This window comes from Myotis davidii, unplaced genomic scaffold, assembly GCF_000327345.1.
Source record: "Myotis davidii unplaced genomic scaffold, ASM32734v1 scaffold198, whole genome shotgun sequence".
NCBI lineage: Eukaryota > Metazoa > Chordata > Mammalia > Chiroptera > Vespertilionidae > Myotis > Myotis davidii.
Genome location: NW_006291485.1, coordinates 1,677,125 through 1,694,451, shown reverse-complemented (window position 1 = coordinate 1,694,451; position 17,327 = coordinate 1,677,125). Strand labels below are relative to the sequence as shown.

The window sequence follows — 17,327 nt, the reverse complement described above, 5'->3', positions numbered from 1 at the left end:
TCAAGGATGTTTTGAGAGTTTATTTACAATCACTGAAAGCAGGTGGTTCTGTAAAACTTACAGGTAATTGTAGACTCCTTAAACTCACAACATATATATATTTCAACATTTAAACAGAAGCCCATTTTCTTCCAAAGTAATTTTCTCCCACTTTCTCATAAAAATATAAGAAAGACCACTGAGCTGTCAAGAAAGGGCAAAGGAAAAACACCTTTTGGGTGAAGTGGGCAGCATGTTGTGTTGCTTTGCTTCAATCGGTGGTGTGACAAGGTAAAAATATATATATATGAAAGACAACATTCATAGTTTTAAAAACTAATATTATATTGAACCCAAATCAAGGTTTCTTTACAAATGATGTATTTTTCCAAAAAGTTTAAAAGACATCACAGAATAATCTGATGTGAAAGTAAATACTCTTACCACAGCAGAGTAATTTAAGAAATACTGTGCAGTATGTTAACACACCATATTTACATAGTACATTGTTGTATATGTGTGTGTTTTTCTACACACGTTTCTGTTTATTATGGCAAAGGTGAAAACGCCACCTCCACAACAGCAACCGGTAAAATTTATCCCAGAAATAACTGGGTACAAAACAGGTCTGTTTCAGAAAAAAAAGGAAAAGAAAAATCTTTATGAGTTTTAAATCCTATTTCAAAACAAGAAACAACTCCATCATTGGTCACAGGGCCAGACGGAGACAACACCTAGGTCTAGCTCCACGCACCGAGCCGCCGGTGCTGTAACTCGTGTCCATCCTCGCGTGGTAAGCATCCAGCTGGGCGTCCGACTCCTCCGCGGAGATCTGCTGCTCTCGGCTCCCGCGCGGTGCCCCTGCCTCTGCCCCGGGCTGCCTGCCCGGGCTCCTCTCCGAGGGCCGCCGCCAAGGCCTCCAGACCCTCGGTTCCTAGTCGCCCCGCTGTGTTGACACCGCGCTGCGTGCTGGGATGTGACCAGCTGGACGTTCACGGGGCGGCCATCCGAGGGGCCGTTGTACTGTTTCATAGCGTTCAGGGCGTCCGCCGGCCTTCGGAGTCCCACATCCAGCAAAGAGTTCCTGGGTGTCGGCGTCGGACACTCCGAAATCCCGGTTGGACACCCGCAGTTTCCCACCCGTCTCCGCGCCGGCGCCACCGCCAAGGCCGCTGTCGAAAAGGTCCTGTTGCCACTTGTCGGGAAGTTGTTTCGGCCGGTTGTAGGGCGCCGGCTGGTTCCTGCCTCCGCCAGTTCGCCCGGTTCCGGATGGGCCTGCGACCCAGCTCACTGTGCAGCGCCTGCTCTTCGCCACCGCGGCCTCCCTGGGAGCCGGCCCCGCCGCCGCTGGCTCCGGTTCAGCTTAATGATGTTGTCCAGAGACATGCCCGTTTTGTCGGCCAAGGCAGGCGCGGAGTTCGCCGTGTTTTTGTTTTTTAAAATATATTTTTATTGATTTCTGAGAGGAAGGTGGGGGAAAGAGAAACATCAACGATGAGAATCATTGATTGGCTGCCTCCTGCAGGCCCCACGCTGGGGACTGAGCCTGCTCTGGAATCAAACCGTGACCTGGTTCAGAGGTCAATTCTCAACCACTGAACCACGCTGGCTGGGCTGGCTGCTTTTGAATTGTAGCAAAATGCATATAAAACTTGCCATTTTTAATCATTTTTCAGTGCACAACTCAGTGGCATTAAGTACCTTCACATTGTTGTGCATCCATTCCCACCATCTCCAGGACTTACTCATTTTCCAGAACTGAAACTCTGTCCACCGTAAGCACTAACTCCTTGCCCTGGCTAGTGTGGCTTGCTTAGTTGGAGCATTGTCCTGTGCACCAAAAGGTCAAGGGTTTGATTCCCGGTCAGGGCATTGTGGGTTCAAGGTTGGGGAGCATACGGGAGGCCACTGATAAATGTTTCACACATCAATACTTTTTTCTGTCTCTCCCTCTCTAAAACCAATGAAAAACATCCTCGGATGAGGATTAAAAAAACAAAACGAAACACTAATTCTTCCCCACCCTCCCCCAGCCCTGGCTCCCACCATTCTGCTTTTTCTTTTTTCTTTCTTTCTCATGTAATTAAGAACAGCAGGTTTACTTTGTCCCGACCTCATGATGATTGGTGACGAGAGACAGACAAGGGACTACTTTCTTTCTTCTTCTTTTTTTTTTTTTTTGTTAATCTTAACCCAAGGATATATTTCCATTGATTTTAGAGAGAGTGGAAAGGAGAGGGAAAGACTGAGAGAAACATTGATGTGAGAGAGATTGAATTGGTTGCCTTCTGCATACACCCAGACCAGAGCCCAGGGACCTGCAACCAAGGTCTATGCCGTTTAAGAACCCATTGTGGCCCTCGGGCCAAAAAGTTTGCCCACCCCTGGCTATGCGCTTGACCAGAATCAAACCAGGGACCCTTCAGTCCGCAGGCCGACTCTATCCACTGAGCAAAGCCAGCCAGGGTTGCTTTTTTTTTTTTCCTTCAGTTTTTTTAATTTCAAGAAAAACAATCTTAAATATAATGTTACATGCAATAAACACCAATTCAAGAAAAATGATCTTACATATAATAATTTTACCTACAATAAACATTAATATTTTAGAATAGCCCTAACTGGTTTGGCTCAGTGGATAGGGTGTCAGCCTGCGGACTGAAGGGTCCCAGGTTTGATTCCAGGCAAGGGCATGTACCTTGATTTCCGCACTTTCATCCTGTGTGTGTCTTTTGTTTTGGGGTGGGTCTCTTGTAGACAGACAGCATGTAGTTGGGTCATGTCTTTTTGTGGTTTTTTTTGTTGTTGTTGTTGTTTAATATATTTTATTGATTTCTTACAGAGAGGAAGGAGAGGGATAGAGAGTTAGAAACGTTGATGAGAGAGAAACATCAATCAGCTGCCTCCTGCACACCCGCACTAGGGATGTGCCCGCAACCAAGGTACATGCCCTTGACCGGAATCGAACCTGGGACCCTTCAGTCCGTAGGCCGACACTCTATCCACTGAGCCGCACCGATCAGGGCATGGGTCATGTTTTTATATCCATTCAGCTACCCTACACCTTTTGATTGGAGCATTTAATCCATTTACATTTAGGGTTATTATTGAGAGTTACTTATAGCCATTTTAATTCTGTATGGGTAGGTTTCTCTCTCTGTTTTTTCTTCCCAGCAATCTCTTTAGCATTTCTTGTAATGCTGGCTTGATGGTGATTAACTCTTTAGCCTTTTTTTGTCTGGGAAGTGTTTTCTAATCCACTCTTCTGCTGATGGGCACTTAGGCTGTTTCCAAATCTTAGCTATGGTTAATTGTGCTGCTATGAACATAGGGGTGATATTTGACTATTTTGAATGATAGTCTTGCTGGATATAGTCATCCCGTCTCAGATCCTTGCTTTCCATTACCTTGAGTACTTCGTGCCATTCCCTTCTGACCTATAGAGTTTCTGATGAGAAATCAGGTGTCAGCCTTATGGGAACTCCTTTGTATGTAACAGTTTTCTCTTGCTACCTTTAAGATTCTCTTATTTTTTTAAAAAAAGATTCTCTCTTTGTCTTTAATTTTTTTAAAAATACATATTTTATTGACTTTCTATCCACTGAGCCAAACCAGTTACGGGCTGTCTTTAATTTTTGACATTTTAATTATGATGTGTCTGGGCATGGGTCTGTTTGGGTTCTTCTTGTTTGGGGTTCTCTGTGCCTTCTGAACTTGTGTGACTTTTCCTTTTCCAGGTTAGGGAAGTTTTCTACCATTATTTCTTCAAACACCTTCTCTATTCCTTTCTCCCTTTCTGCCTCATCTGGCACACCTACTGTTCTAATATTGTTACGTTTTCACATTAACAGCTCCCTTAAGCTGTCCTCCTGTTTTTTTAATTGTTTTTTCTTTTTGGTGCTCTAATTGAGTGATATTTTCAACTCTGTCTTCTAAGTCACAGATTCAATCCTCAGCTTCCCCTAATCTGCTGTGTATTCCTTCCAATGTGTTCTTTATTTGTGTTATGTCATTCTTTATCACAGACTGTTCTTTTTTCAGTTACTATATCTTTTTTCATACTGTTGAGCATTTTTAACATCATTACTCTGAACTCTGTTTCAGATAAATTTCTTATCTCTGCTTAATTTATCTCTTCTGGAGAATTCACTAGTTCTTTCATTTGGGGGTTGTTTCTTTGTTTCCTCATTTTGGTTGTCTGTTTGGGTTGGTGACTGTTTTACGTAGATCCTCTATACCAGCAGTCACCAACCTTTCATACCTCACGGACCAGCAGTGGTCCCGGACCACCAGTTAGCAACCGCTGCTCTATACCTCTCAATCTCTAGTGCAGGACAGTATTAAAGGCTGTTTCTGACTAATTGGATCAGGCAAAGACTCAAAGCCTCCAGAGACCGCCTCTGTCCACAGACTAACACAGTGGTTCTCAACCTTCCTAATGCCGCAACCCTTTAATACAGTTCCTCATGTTGTGGTGACCCCCAACCATAAAATTATTTTTGTTGCTACTTCATAACTGTAATTTTGCTACTGTTATGAATTGTAATGTAAATATCTGATATGCAGGATGTATTTTCATTGTTATAAATTGAACATAATTAAAGCATAGTGATTAATCACAAAAACAATATGTAATTATATATGTGTTTTCCGATGGTCTTAGGCGACCCCTGTGAAAAGGTCGTTCCACCCCCAAAGGGGTCGCGATCCACAGGTTGAGAACCACTGGACTAACAGGATTCCAACTTGAATTGCTCCCAGCTAGGCAATGGCCCTCAGGTGTGAGGAGAGTTTTTTTAACAGGGTGGGGCAGTTGCTTCTGCCTGGAGGCTAATTGTTACTTTTAATCTCTTAAGTGGCCTCAGGACAAGGTGTTTCCAATAGGGTGTGTCAGACTGTCTTTCCCCCAAGGCAAGGCCGAGAGGTCTATGTGGGAAAGATGTCCACCGCTGTGTGGGGGAATTACTCAGCCCAGAAAACTTGGGGTGTCTGCCTTCTGAGCTCTATCTCCCAAGTCCCCAGTCCTGGGTTCTGCTCTCACAGCTCCAGTCCACTTCACCCTCCCTCTGCCAGAGCACAAGGTGGGTGGCTCCACAGGGAATTTTTTTGTGTTGGCCCTTCAAGAGGGTGCCCGAACTTTCATCTGCCACTCCCTGGTAGATAGCACCCCACTGCTTTTACAGTTAGATGCTATGTGGGTACCCTCTTCAGTTTGGTGCTCTCTACTGGGGAGCCCAGCTTCGGGATTAGATCTCAGAGTTCTCAGTGGCACCCTCCCCCCACCCCCCCAGCTGAGATATCTCTCCTGGTCTTCAGTTGCCATCTGTGGGTGCCCCACCAGTCCTTTAGCGCCTCCGCCCCTCCTACCAGTCTCTATGCGGTCTCCACCTTCAGTCCTTGGGTAACAGGGTTCTCTCCTGTGAGTTTTCCATTGATTATTCAGGAAGCCTTTCCATATTTCAGTTATAATTCCAGCTTGTTCCTGGGAGCATGTCCATGCAGCATCCTCCTACTCTGCCGCAATTTTTTTTCAGGGTTGCTTTCTTTTTCTATAAATCTGACTCCTTTAATGACCTCTTATGAGTAGAGTCACACATATTTGTCCTTTTGTATCTGGCTTGTCTCACTGAGCATAATGTTCATCCACATTGTAGCAGGTGTAAATTTCCTTCATTTTAAAGGCTGAATATAAAAAATATAAATAAGTAAAGGCTGAATAGTATTCCAGTGTATAGATGCACCACATTTTGCTTATCCACTCATCTTTCCATGGACACTTGGGTTGTTTTCACCTCTTGACCACTGTGAATCATGTGTTCTAAACATGGGTGTGCAAATGTGGTTAAATAATTACTTTCAGTTCTTCGGAGTATACACCCTGAAGTGAGATTGCTGGGTCCTATGGTACCATATACATCTTAATATACAAGAATCACCTTCAGATGGACACTAATTACCTGGCCTAGTAGCTCAGTTGGTAAGAGTGTCAATATGCCAAGGTTGTGGGTTTAATCCCCAGTCAGGGCATACACAGGAATCAACCAATGAATGCATAAGTGAGTGGAACAACAAATCAGTGTTTCTCCCTTTTTTCTCTCTAATCTATGAAAAAACAACAGTATTCCTATTTTGCCTAGTCCCTTGTTCCGTTTTTTGCTATTACTGTTATACTTATTATATCAATTTATGTTACAAACCTAGCAGTGCATTGTTATATAGTTGTTACTTATATAATTTTGTCTATTAAAGGCTGACTGGTTCTTATCAGGGATGCCTTTTTCTGACCATGTTAGAAGCCGTTGTCCCACCCCTCCTGGACTTTCCTCCTGGCTCTGGTCTGTATTATCGTGTCCCTTATGGGGACTACCTCCCATTCTGCAACAACAGCTCGGTTATCAGAGAAACTGGGGTGTCCTCTTCCCTCTGGATACTGGAGGTGGGGTCCTTATGATATCTCAAGAAAAATAATTTTCTGAAACTTCAACAGGAGGATGAGTGATTTTTATTTGTGTGGAATTACATCCATGGGTTTCCAAAGTCCCATTCCAGTCATTGAAGAAGTGTAGCTGGAGTTTCAGTAGAGCTAGAAGCAAAGCCAGCGTCCAGAATTGTTGCCCCATGTTGCAGTCAGATCCAGTTCAGCATGAGGCTAGTTGCAGTTGATGAATCATTGTTGGGGTCCACATGTTGGTGACATGCTCCAGGAGAGCACATCGGGAGCAATAAGAGTCCCAAGAGCATAGGAGGAACCAAGAGCACAGAGCACAAGGGTGAACTCCTTTGTTTAGAAAATGAAGTATCCCAAATTTCATGCCCTTGCATTGGCCACGCCCATTCTGACCAATGATGACCTGTTCCCAGGTGTAACTGACAGGTACCTTCCTGATGTCACCCCAACTTTACTGGGCATACATCTATTCTCAATGTCCAGTCCCTTCCCAGAGATCTGCAGGGAATAGACTGGTGGCTCCCTGGGGAGTCTAAAGCTTTAGTTTCCTGGTGAAGCTGCCCAAATGACATGCCTATAATATTTGGCCTTCCCTTTACTCCTTTCCTGTTATTAATAACTAGCTAATTACAACAGTATCAGCTCCATCATGGAACTCTGGACTGAAACCAGACAGCACCGACCGCAAACAGCAGGTGCTCCATTAACACTTGTTAGTTGGGTTCCATTAATGGAGATTATAGAGCACAAATATGAGGCTTGAAAGGAGCAGTGACTTTCAGGAAGTTGCCCAAACTCTAGGCGGCTGGCCCCAACCTGGGGATGGATTCCGAGTCCTTAACAAAAGCTTTTGCTCCCCTAGCTGGTTTGGCTCTGTGGATAGAGCGAGCATCGACCTGGGGACTGAAGGGTTCTGGGTTCCATTCCGGTCAAGGGCACATGCCCCGGTTTTGGGCTCGATCCCCAGTAGGGGGCGTGCAGGAGGCAACCGATCAGTGATTCTCATCATTGATGTTTCTCTATCTCTCCTTTCCTCTCTGAAATCAATAAAAATATATTTTTTAAAAAGCATTTTCTTAAAAGAAAACAAAAACCTTTTGCCCTCATAGCCTGCGCTCTACCCTCCGGACAGCAGAGGGCGCACAGCCTCCTCCAGGAGCTGAAGCGCTTGCGCACGCAGCGTCAAGGGGCGGGGCCATGAGCGAACTGGAAATAATTGCGCAGACGCCGAGTAGGTTGGCCTTTCCGAGGAACCAAGATGGTAAGTGTTGGGACTTCGTGCGTTTGTGCGGGCCTATCCGGCGCCATCCTGGCTCTGGCTGCTCCTTGGAGGCCGGGGTCAGGCCGTACAGCTGAGACACGTTCCTCCAGTCCTCCGGAGCCGCCGGATGTGGGGGCGCAGTGCTTGGGGAGTCGTGACCACCGGGGCGGGAGAGGCCTGTATATGCTCTCCTGTCTCAGCCAAATCCCTGTAGCCCCCCGCGCCCTCGGACGGGCCCGAGGTGGTGTGTCCCCACGGACTTTTCTACCGGCGCTGCCGCGCGTTTTTCGGCACGACTTTTGCGCCTGGTGACTCGCTGTAGCCGTGGGGTTGGGAGGTGGGTCTCGGGCTCCCGCTCACCCTTGTCTCGGGCCTGCGCAGGCGGAAGTGGAGCAGAAGAAGAAGCGGACCTTCCGCAAGTTCACCTACCGCGGCGTGGATCTCGATCAACTGCTTGACATGTCTTAGTAAGTGTCGGCCGCATCGGGAGGGATGGCGGCGGGAGGGGGTCCCAGGGGGCTAGGAGCTGCAGCCTGACTTGCTGACGCGGCCTTAGGTCGGTGTAGACGATGGGCTGCGGCTCTGAGGTTTGACATTAATAGAATGTTAACGTGCCCTGTTTGACATATTTTCATTCACTTGATAACGCAAATATCTGTAGCTCACAAGCCTTGTAACAAGGTCAGGCATCAGGCCCAGGTTTGGCTCCTGGATGGGAGTTTGCAACCCCAGGTCTAAGATTTGGTTAAAGCTGGAAGATTAAGTGGTCTGACTTGTGCTTCTTAAAACTCTTGCCCCCAGGGTCAGGGCGGGTTTGGGTCTGGGTCTCCGGACGGGAGCGAGGGAGGCTTTCTGACAGCCAGGGACCCTGAGTCTCCTGAAGGTGTGCCTGGGTCTAGGCGTGGAGGGTCCAGTTCCCGGGGACACAGAGCAGGCTGAGAATTTCTCAGGCTCGGCTCCTCACCTGGGTTCCTGAGGCCTCTAGGAGCACAGCCTTTAGTCCACAAAGTTCTGGCTGCACCGCCTCACCTGAGCAGCCTGTCCTTCCTCGGTTTCCTCATTTCTAGACGGTGCTGTGAAGGTTGTCCATTTTGCAGGATTCCTCTTGACTATTTGGGCTGTGAACATTGCTTTGGGGCACTATAGGGAACATTAGTGTTGGTGGGTGAAGGGTGGGGTATCCACCAGGGCTTAGGCCACACATTCTGTCCTGCCTGCCCCCCAGTGAGCAGTTGATGCAGCTGTATAGTGCCCGGCAGCGGCGGCGGCTAAACCGGGGCCTGCGAAGGAAGCAGCACTCGCTTCTGAAGCGCCTGCGCAAGGCCAAAAAGGAGGCGCCGCCCATGGAGAAGCCAGAGGTGGTGAAGACACACCTGCGGGACATGATCATCCTGCCGGAGATGGTGGGCAGCATGGTGGGCGTATACAATGGCAAGACCTTCAATCAGGTGGAAATCAAGGTGTGTGGTGGGACTGCGTTGCCTGGGTGGGCGTGGGCCTGTCCTCCCATGGCCACCTAACAGGTCCGTTCTTTGCCTTCCACAGCCTGAGATGATTGGCCACTACCTGGGTGAGTTCTCCATCACCTACAAGCCAGTGAAGCATGGCAGGCCTGGCATTGGAGCCACCCACTCCTCCCGCTTCATCCCTCTCAAGTAGTTAATAAAAAGCAGACTTACCTCAATAGAGTGCAACCCATTCTTCCAAGTGTCTGGGGCTCTGGGCAGTTTGTCAATCAATCATCCAGCGAGGGGGTTGGGCCTGGGCACAGTACTTGGAAGCTCAGGTCCAGCAAGACTTGTGTAGTGTGTAGAATGTTGGATAGTGAGGGTTCCTGGGTTTCCTGCTGTAAACACAGTGACAGCCACATGGATAGTGAGTGGGTCGGGGGCTCCTGTGACATGTCTGGGAATGTTCAGGGTCCTATGCTATCTTCCCTGTGCCCCTCCCCCTTGATCCTCCCAACCTAGATCTGCTGTTTTGGCTACCTGGCATCTCTTAAGTACCCATAGAGGTGGCCATTGCTGGACTGAATAGCATCTCTCCTCAGGTCCCCATCCCCTTCATAGGCCCCTCCCATGTCCTCCAGTCAAGGGGTGGGTGCCTACTTTTTAAAAAAATGTCTCTTGATTTCAGAGAGGAAGAGAGGGGGAGAGCCATTGATCGGCTGCCCCTGCACAGCCCACACTGGGGATCAACAGTGATCTGGTTCATAGGTTGACTATCAACCACTGAGCCACACAAGTTGGGCTAGGTTCCTATTTCAAGCACATGAACAAGAAGAGCCTTCTAATGACTTGAGCCTTCCCGCCCCTCCAATTTATACACCTGCCCAGTTTTTCTCAGTGCTCTTCACCCTCACCATGCTGCCTGTATCTGTCCCTCTTTTGGGACATGATTCTTTTTAAAAAAATTTTTTTAGAGAGGGGGAGAGAGAAAAACAATGATGAAATAGAATCATTGATTGGCTGCCTCCTGCATGCCCTCTTCTAGGGATTGAGCCCGCAACTCAGACATGTGCCCTTGACGGGAATTGAACCTGGGACCTTTCAATCCGCAGGCAGATGCTTTATTCACTGAACCAAACCAGGTGGACATGATGTTTCTGAGTGGCATCTGAAAGCCTTGCACAATGACCCCAGGACCCAAAGGCTTGAGCCATGGGCCTTGGGTTAAACCTTCCCATAGACCAGGGTGTCTGTCACCGCCTCCATAGGGTATGATGCAGAAGGGTCCTAAACACACTCGCTAAAGCAACCTGCTTGGATTCATTTCTTTTATGAGGGGGAGACATACACATGAAGCAGGAGAGGTGGCATGCCTCAGCAGTTGGATCCAGTGGTGATGGAATGGGAAAGTCCAGATGACACCTGGGTTTTGGCTTGAGCAAGTGGAAGGTTGGAATCACCCTTAGGGGACACTTTGTTAGGAACTGTGCTGCTATGTATGTGTACGTACATCTACCAGATCTTTCAGTTTTTTGCACTCTACCCAGAAGTGGGATTGTTGGGTCAAGTGGTGATTCCATGTTTAATTCTTTGAGGAACAGCCATTCTTTTTTCCATAGCACCTTCCCTACCAGTTGTTCATACGCTTCCAATTTCTCCACATCTTCATCAGAACTTGTTACTGTCTGTGTGTGTGTGTGTGGGGGGGAGGTTTGCTGTCTTTGTTTCGTGGTAGTAGCCTCAGGTGTGAAGTGGCTGACCTTTTTATTTACTGATTTCAGAGGAAGGGAGAAGTGAAAAGGAAGGAGGACCTGTGGAATACTTTCAACAGTAAAGATTTAAAAAAAGATTTATTTTGCTCTTCCACCCATTTATGAATTCATTGGTTGATTCTTGCGTGTTCTCTGACCAAAGATCTAATCCACAATCTTACTGCTCCAACCAACTGGTCTACCCAGTCGGGGTCCTAACATTTTGTCACCGAGAAAGCAGAACCCTGTACCTGCTTCAACCACGATCGACTGCTGGCCTATCTTGCTGCATCTCTATTCCTCCCTTGAATTATTTTTAAACATTTTCAAATGTGGAGAAGAGTTGAAGGATTTTGTGGTAAAAACTCAATATTTAGTTTGAGCAATATTTTTTACTGTATTACATATTTGGAAATCCATTCTTTCCTCTATGTAGCCATCAATCTGCATGGCTGCATTTAAAAATAATGTAAAATGTAAGGTTTGGGAGATGAGATAAACCAAGGAACATATGCATAGCCCATGGACACAGACAATAGGGTAGGGAAGAACGGGTGGGGGGTGGGTAGGGGTTGTGAAAGGGAGGGTGGAGGGGGAACATGGGAAATATCTATAATATAAAAAAAATATATATATATATATATATATATTTAGAAATAAAATATAATGTGGCCCTAGCCCACTGTGGCTCAGTTGGTTGAGTGTTGTCCCGTGAACTGAAAGGTCTGGGCACATACGCAGGTTGCATGTTCAGTCCCAGTTGGGGTGTGTAAGGGGGTAGCGGGGGAGACAACCAATCAGTGCTTCTGTCACATTGATGTTTCTCCCTCTCCTCTCTAAAGTCAATAAAAATAATTTTAAAAATAAGATAAAAATGACGTGCCCCTGGCCCTGAAGCTCACTTGGTTAGAGTGTCATCCTGATATGCCAAGGTTGCAGGTTTGATCCATGGTCAGGGCACATACAAGAGTAAACCAGTGAGTGCATAAATACGTGAAACAAAGCAATGTTTCTCCCTCTCTAAAATCAATAAATGAAAACTTAAAAAACCTTAGGGGCTCTCAGGTCACTTTCTCCCAAATACATTACTCCAGAAATATTTTAAAGCAAAATGCTAAACATCCATAAATACATGTGTGTTGCTAAACCAATGATTGCCAGCCATGGGTGATCCTGGGCTGTGTGGGGACATCTGTGATTGTCACGACTGGGGTGCTCTTTACATTGAGTGGACGGCAGGGAGGCTGCTCCATATCCCAGTGCCTAGGCCTCCCACAGTGGATGACCCAGCCCAGATGTCCACAGTGCAGGAAGGAGGGGGCACAGCATGGTCTAGGGCAGCAGTCGCCAACCTTTCGGACCTCACGGACTACCAGTGGTCCACAGACCACTGGTTGGCGACACTGGTCTAGAGTGAAGAACAGGTGACTGTCACTGTGTGTCTGGACATCCCCACCCTATTGGTAACAATCCACATGTCACTGCTCTGAGTGATCATGTGTGGATCTGAAACCAGGAAGCCTTGGCCATGGTCCCGCCACCTGCCCCTTGGTGGCCACAGATGTCCACACAGACCTGGAGCACGTCCTAAGATGCAGCCGTCGCTGAATTCCCTGAGGGAGCTGATCTCTTTGGAAAGACCCCTCCGGCTCCTGAGGGGGCCCACGTGTCAGGGCAGGGGCTGAGCTGGACCTGTAGTCAGGAACTCGACATTCATGAGATCCACTGAGTGGGAGCAGATTCAGGATGGGGGCAGCCGGCCTGGGAGAGTACCAGGATAGTTGGCTTCCTCTGTCTTCAGTGGTGAAGGGAGTCTTTGGGGACGTCTGTGACCAATGCTGGGAAAGCAAAAGGGCTTTGCAGGGGTTATGGGTCTGGGGGCTGGCTGGACATGCATGAATGTGTGGGTCCCTCCACTTATAATCTGAAGACTCCCACTCATAACCTGGGGCCCACACCTGTAACCCAGGATCCTTAGCAAAACCTGCAGGTTGATGAGGATGGAGAATGCAGGACAAGATTTTTCTCAAGGCTATCACAAGTATTTATACTCCTGCCTTGCCCTATGATTATTCCCATTTGTCATAGTTTACCTTCCCAGAGGTCAGGCTGCTGCTTTTAACCCAAAGTATTTTTTAAAATATTTTTTTATTGATTTCAGAGAGGAAGGGAGCGGGAAAGAGAGAGACACAAACATCAATGAGAGAGAATCATTGACCGACTGCCTCCTGCATGCACCCTATTGAGGATAGAGCCAGTAACTCAGGCATCTGACCAGGAATTGAACTGTGATCTCCTGGTTTATAGGTCAGTATTCAACCACTGAACCACACTGCCCAGGCTCAACCCAAAGCATTATTGCCCACTCTTTAATCTTTGCTTTTTGTGGCAATTCATAAAATAATAGTACATCTCATTACAAATGGCCTAATATTTGATGACGGTACTGTTAATCCCCCTTTAAGAGAAATAGAAGTGGGAAGTGAGAGGCCAAGAAGCCTCAACTGAGGATTTCTGCTGGGAAAAGGGCTGAGGCCAGCAAGAGGGTCCCAGGAGAGGCTGAGAGTAGCTCTACTGAGGTCTCAGGCCCAGGAGGGAGGGAAACATCGATGTGAGAGAAAGAGACACAATTAGTTGCCCCCCGCATGCCACTGACTGGGTATTAAACCTGCAACCTGGTTATGTGCCCTGACCAGGAATTGAACCACCACCTTTTGGTGTACTAGACAATGCTCCAACTAACCGAACCACACTGGCCAGGGCAGCTATAGTTAATTTCAATAATATATTTCCTTTAAAATCTAGTGTACAGTTACATTCACAGCATATCTCAATTTGGGCAGTCACATTACAAGAGCTTACTAGTCATGTGTGGCCAGTGGCTGCTGTACTGGACTTCACAGCTCTCACTGCTGAGGGCACAGCAGTGACCAAGACTCAGCCCCATAGATCCAAGTCTAATGCCAGAGACAAGAAAAATGGGTAAAGAAATGAGCAGAGATTTCACCTTCAAGGACCTTCTGCAATGGTCACCTAATTATTTCCTAAGTCCCTTCATATGTTCTGCATATCAAGAGGAGTCTGGGCTCTGTGAAGGAGAGTAGGACCTATAGATGCCAAGATTGTCAAAGACACCCCCAGATTCCAAAAAGTTTGGTCATATGCCATAAAAAAAAGAAGTCCTAGCCAGTTTGGCTCAGTGGATAGAGCGTTGGCCTGCGGACTGAAGGGTCCCAGGTTCGATTCGGTCATGGGCATGTACTTTGGTTGTGGGCACATCCCCAGTAGCGGGTGTGCAGGAGACAGCTGATCGATGTTTCTCTCTCATTGATGTTTCTAACTCTATCCCTCTCCCTTCCTCTCTGTAAAAAATCAATAAAAAAATTTTTTTTAAAAAGTGTAATCATATGGTTATTTGTCTTAAAAAAAATAGAAGTTACATAAAGGAATTGAGTTGGGTAGTGTTCTCTCCTATTATCTGGGAAATATTTTTTTAGAACTGATTTATTTCTTCCTGAATGTTTGGTTGAAATTCACTAATGAAACCATCTGAGCCTTTTGTGTTGACCCACTGCCAAGGACTCCTTGTGGCTAACTGGGCCCAAATTCATAACCAGAGTCTACCATCCATTGTTTATAGGGGCCTATTTCTCAAGCACCCTATAAGGAAAAAGCTGCAGACTAGGCTTCCAAGGTAAGTCCTTTATAAGAGAGGTCCTAGGACCCAAATTTGACCAATAGGACTTAGACTTTCCCTGTCCAATCAGAGCTGCCTAAATTTATCCTTATTTGCATATTCACTGACAAATTAAGAGTGGCTCTATTCTGACCAATCAAACTAAAGATGTGAAGTCTTTATTTCCATATAAGTACTTTGTTTCCCTAGTTGGTGAGGGAGTACTTTTGTGGACAAGTCTTTGTTGAAAGGTTTTTCACTACAGATTCCTTTTTTTTTTTAATTTTTTAAAAATATATTCCACTGATTTTTTACAGAGAGGAAGGGAGAGAGATAGTCAGAAACATCGATGAGAGAGAAACATCGATCAGCTGCCTCCTGCACACCTCCCGCCAGGGATGTGCCCGCAACCAAGGTACATGCTCCTGACCGGAATTGAACCCGGGACCCTTCAGTCCGCAGGCCGACGCTCTATCCACTGAGCCAAACCGGCTACAGCTACAGATTTCTTTAATAGATATGACTATGCAGATGATGTATTTCTTCTTGAGGGAGCTTTCATTTTAGTGTCTTTTAAGGGGTTGGTGCATTTCAAGTAGGATGTTAAATTTATGGGCACAGAATTGTCCCTAATATTTAATCTGTTTAATATCGGTAGGGTCTGTGGTGACTAATATGCTTTCTTTCATTCCTGATATTGGTCTTTCTGGGGGGAGGCTAATCTAGCTAATCTAGTTTTGTAAATTTTTTGGATCTTTTCAAAGAGTAATTTTTTGCTGCATTAATTTCTCTGTTTCCTTGGTTTGTGCTCTGATCTTTTTTATTTCCTTCTCAAAAGGAGTTTGGGGCCCGGCTGTTCTTGCACAGTGGTTGAGCATTAACCTATGAATCAGGAGGTCACAGTTCTATGGTTCTATTCCTGGTCAGGTGGTACACAGGAGGCAGCCAATCAATGATTCTCTCTCATCTCTGAAATCAATTAAAACAGTATATTTTTTAAAAAAAGGAGTTTGGGCCTATCAGCATCTGCTGGTATACTGGTGCCCCTTGTGCCCCTCCTATCCCCAAAGCCAAACTAATTCCCCTCATATGTTTTGTGTGTGTTTCTTGCTAATCCTCACCCAAGGACAGTTTTTCCATTGATTTTTTTAGAGGGAGGGAGAGGGAGAAAAACATCAATGTGAGAGAGAAAGCAGGAGCCCTGACCCACGGGGGCAGAGATGGAACCTGCAATCCAGGGAAGTGCCCTTGACCGGGTATCAAACCCTTGATCCTTCTATAGGAGGCCGACACTCCACTCACTAAGCCACTTGGGCCAGGCCACCAATATTTTCCTTTATATGGGTCCTTGGGGAATCTGACGTAAATTTAATTTTAAAATAAATTAATTTAAAAAGATTCTGATGAAAGTCAAGGATTGTCCCCAACAATATGTACATGGGCACAGTCAATTTTGCAAGTTTTAAGGAAATTCAAGTGTCATGAACTCAGAAGGCCCAGCCTGGACCCCAAACCTGATGTGTCAGCTTCCAACATCTTTACTTTTTGACTTGTGAGTCAGGAGCTTCACACAGTTTGTTCTGGCCAAATAATCTAATGCTAAAAAGCAGAAGAGTAGAAATGAGGGGCCTGGTACAAGGGAGTTATTTGCAGCTTCAACAACTGTATTCGGTCAACCTTTTTCAACCAAAGCACTTCGCTGCAGCAGCTGTCTTCTTTTTCATTCCTGAATTCCTTTAGGGTGGAGACCAACCTGCTTACCTCTCTCACCCTCTGGTAGGGAATTGGAGGATAGTATCCTTCCAGAAATTTTTTCTGTGCATTTGCAGATATGAATATATAGCCCCCATTTTATTTTATGGAAACAGGACCCCAGCTATGCTTCATTCTTTCTACCCTTGAGGTAAGCCTGGTCATGAAATATCAATCTGGATGAAGTCTCCACCCTGTAGAGGAGGAAAGAGGCCCAGAATCAAGGTCTGCCTTAAATTGACCACTTTAGGCGACGCCCACCCCCACCCCCAATTAGGAAAGTTGGCTAATACCTTTATTGCTTTGGGGGGAGGAGGGTGCTCAGGAGCTCTTGGTGGGGCGGGCCCGCTTCCTCTTCACCATCACGGGCTTCTGGCTGCGCAGGATGGCGCTGGCCCTGCGGATGGCGGCCATGCGCAGTTCTGGGAGGTTCAAGTGCTGGATACTGCCCGGGCGTTCTTACAAGTAGGAGGTAGCCGGCTTTCGTTGGTCGGATCTCCGCTTCTTGACGACCAAAACACCTTTGCCGTTGGCTGCCGGCTCCACGCCCATTCTCTTGCAGTAAATCAGCCCGTTGTAGCGAACGGAGTTGCGTGCCTACAGATTATTGGGTTCGATGCTGTACGTCTGCTTGTTCCTCTTGATCAGGAAGCTGGCGCAGTTCCTCACACCATCCATTGCAGGTGGGCAGACACAACGACAGCATCTCTCAGTGCGACAGCTGGAGACCAGAAAAGGTGGGCTTTTTTTGACCCTTGACCTCGTCTGGAGAAAAGTCTCGGGGTGAGGGGGGCTGGGAAGCACCCTGCTGAGTCCCCGAGCCGCGTCTTGGCCCGCGAAGATTACACCCGCCTCACGGATGTTTCGGGGAGCCGATTAGCACCCCCAACCTCCAACCACAGATCCAAACCCCTACGAGGTCGTCGCTGCAGCCACACTTCCCCACGTCCACTTTCCGCCCCGCCCCAAGGGGTGCCTCTGCGGACCAATGATCAAGCAGTATCCACCCTTGGGG

At 46.9% G+C, this 17,327-nt stretch overlaps 1 protein-coding gene and 1 pseudogene across 1 annotated transcript; one reads left to right on the top strand and one right to left on the bottom strand.

Moving 5' to 3' along the window:
• The first annotated feature begins 7,595 nt into the window (after positions 1–7,595).
• RPS15 (ribosomal protein S15) lies at positions 7,596–9,369 on the top strand. The gene is made up of 4 exons (XM_006764809.1): positions 7,596–7,685; positions 8,067–8,152; positions 8,911–9,145; positions 9,231–9,369. The coding sequence occupies exons 1-4, from the start codon at positions 7,683–7,685 to the stop codon at positions 9,342–9,344; spliced, it is 438 nt and encodes a 145-aa protein (XP_006764872.1). The 5' UTR covers positions 7,596–7,682; the 3' UTR covers positions 9,345–9,369.
• Positions 9,370–16,587: 7,218 nt separating this feature from the next.
• On the bottom strand, positions 16,588–17,154 carry LOC102759110 (annotated as a pseudogene).
• Between the last annotated feature and the right edge of the window lie 173 nt (positions 17,155–17,327).

Excerpts from the sequence above, each read along its gene's own strand:
- RPS15 (XM_006764809.1), top strand. Across the intron at positions 8,153-8,910 it reads CAACTGCTTGACATGTCTTA|TGAGCAGTTGATGCAGCTGT; the intron begins GTAAGTGTCGGC and ends CCTGCCCCCCAG. Across the intron at positions 9,146-9,230 it reads TCAATCAGGTGGAAATCAAG|CCTGAGATGATTGGCCACTA; the intron begins GTGTGTGGTGGG and ends TGCCTTCCACAG.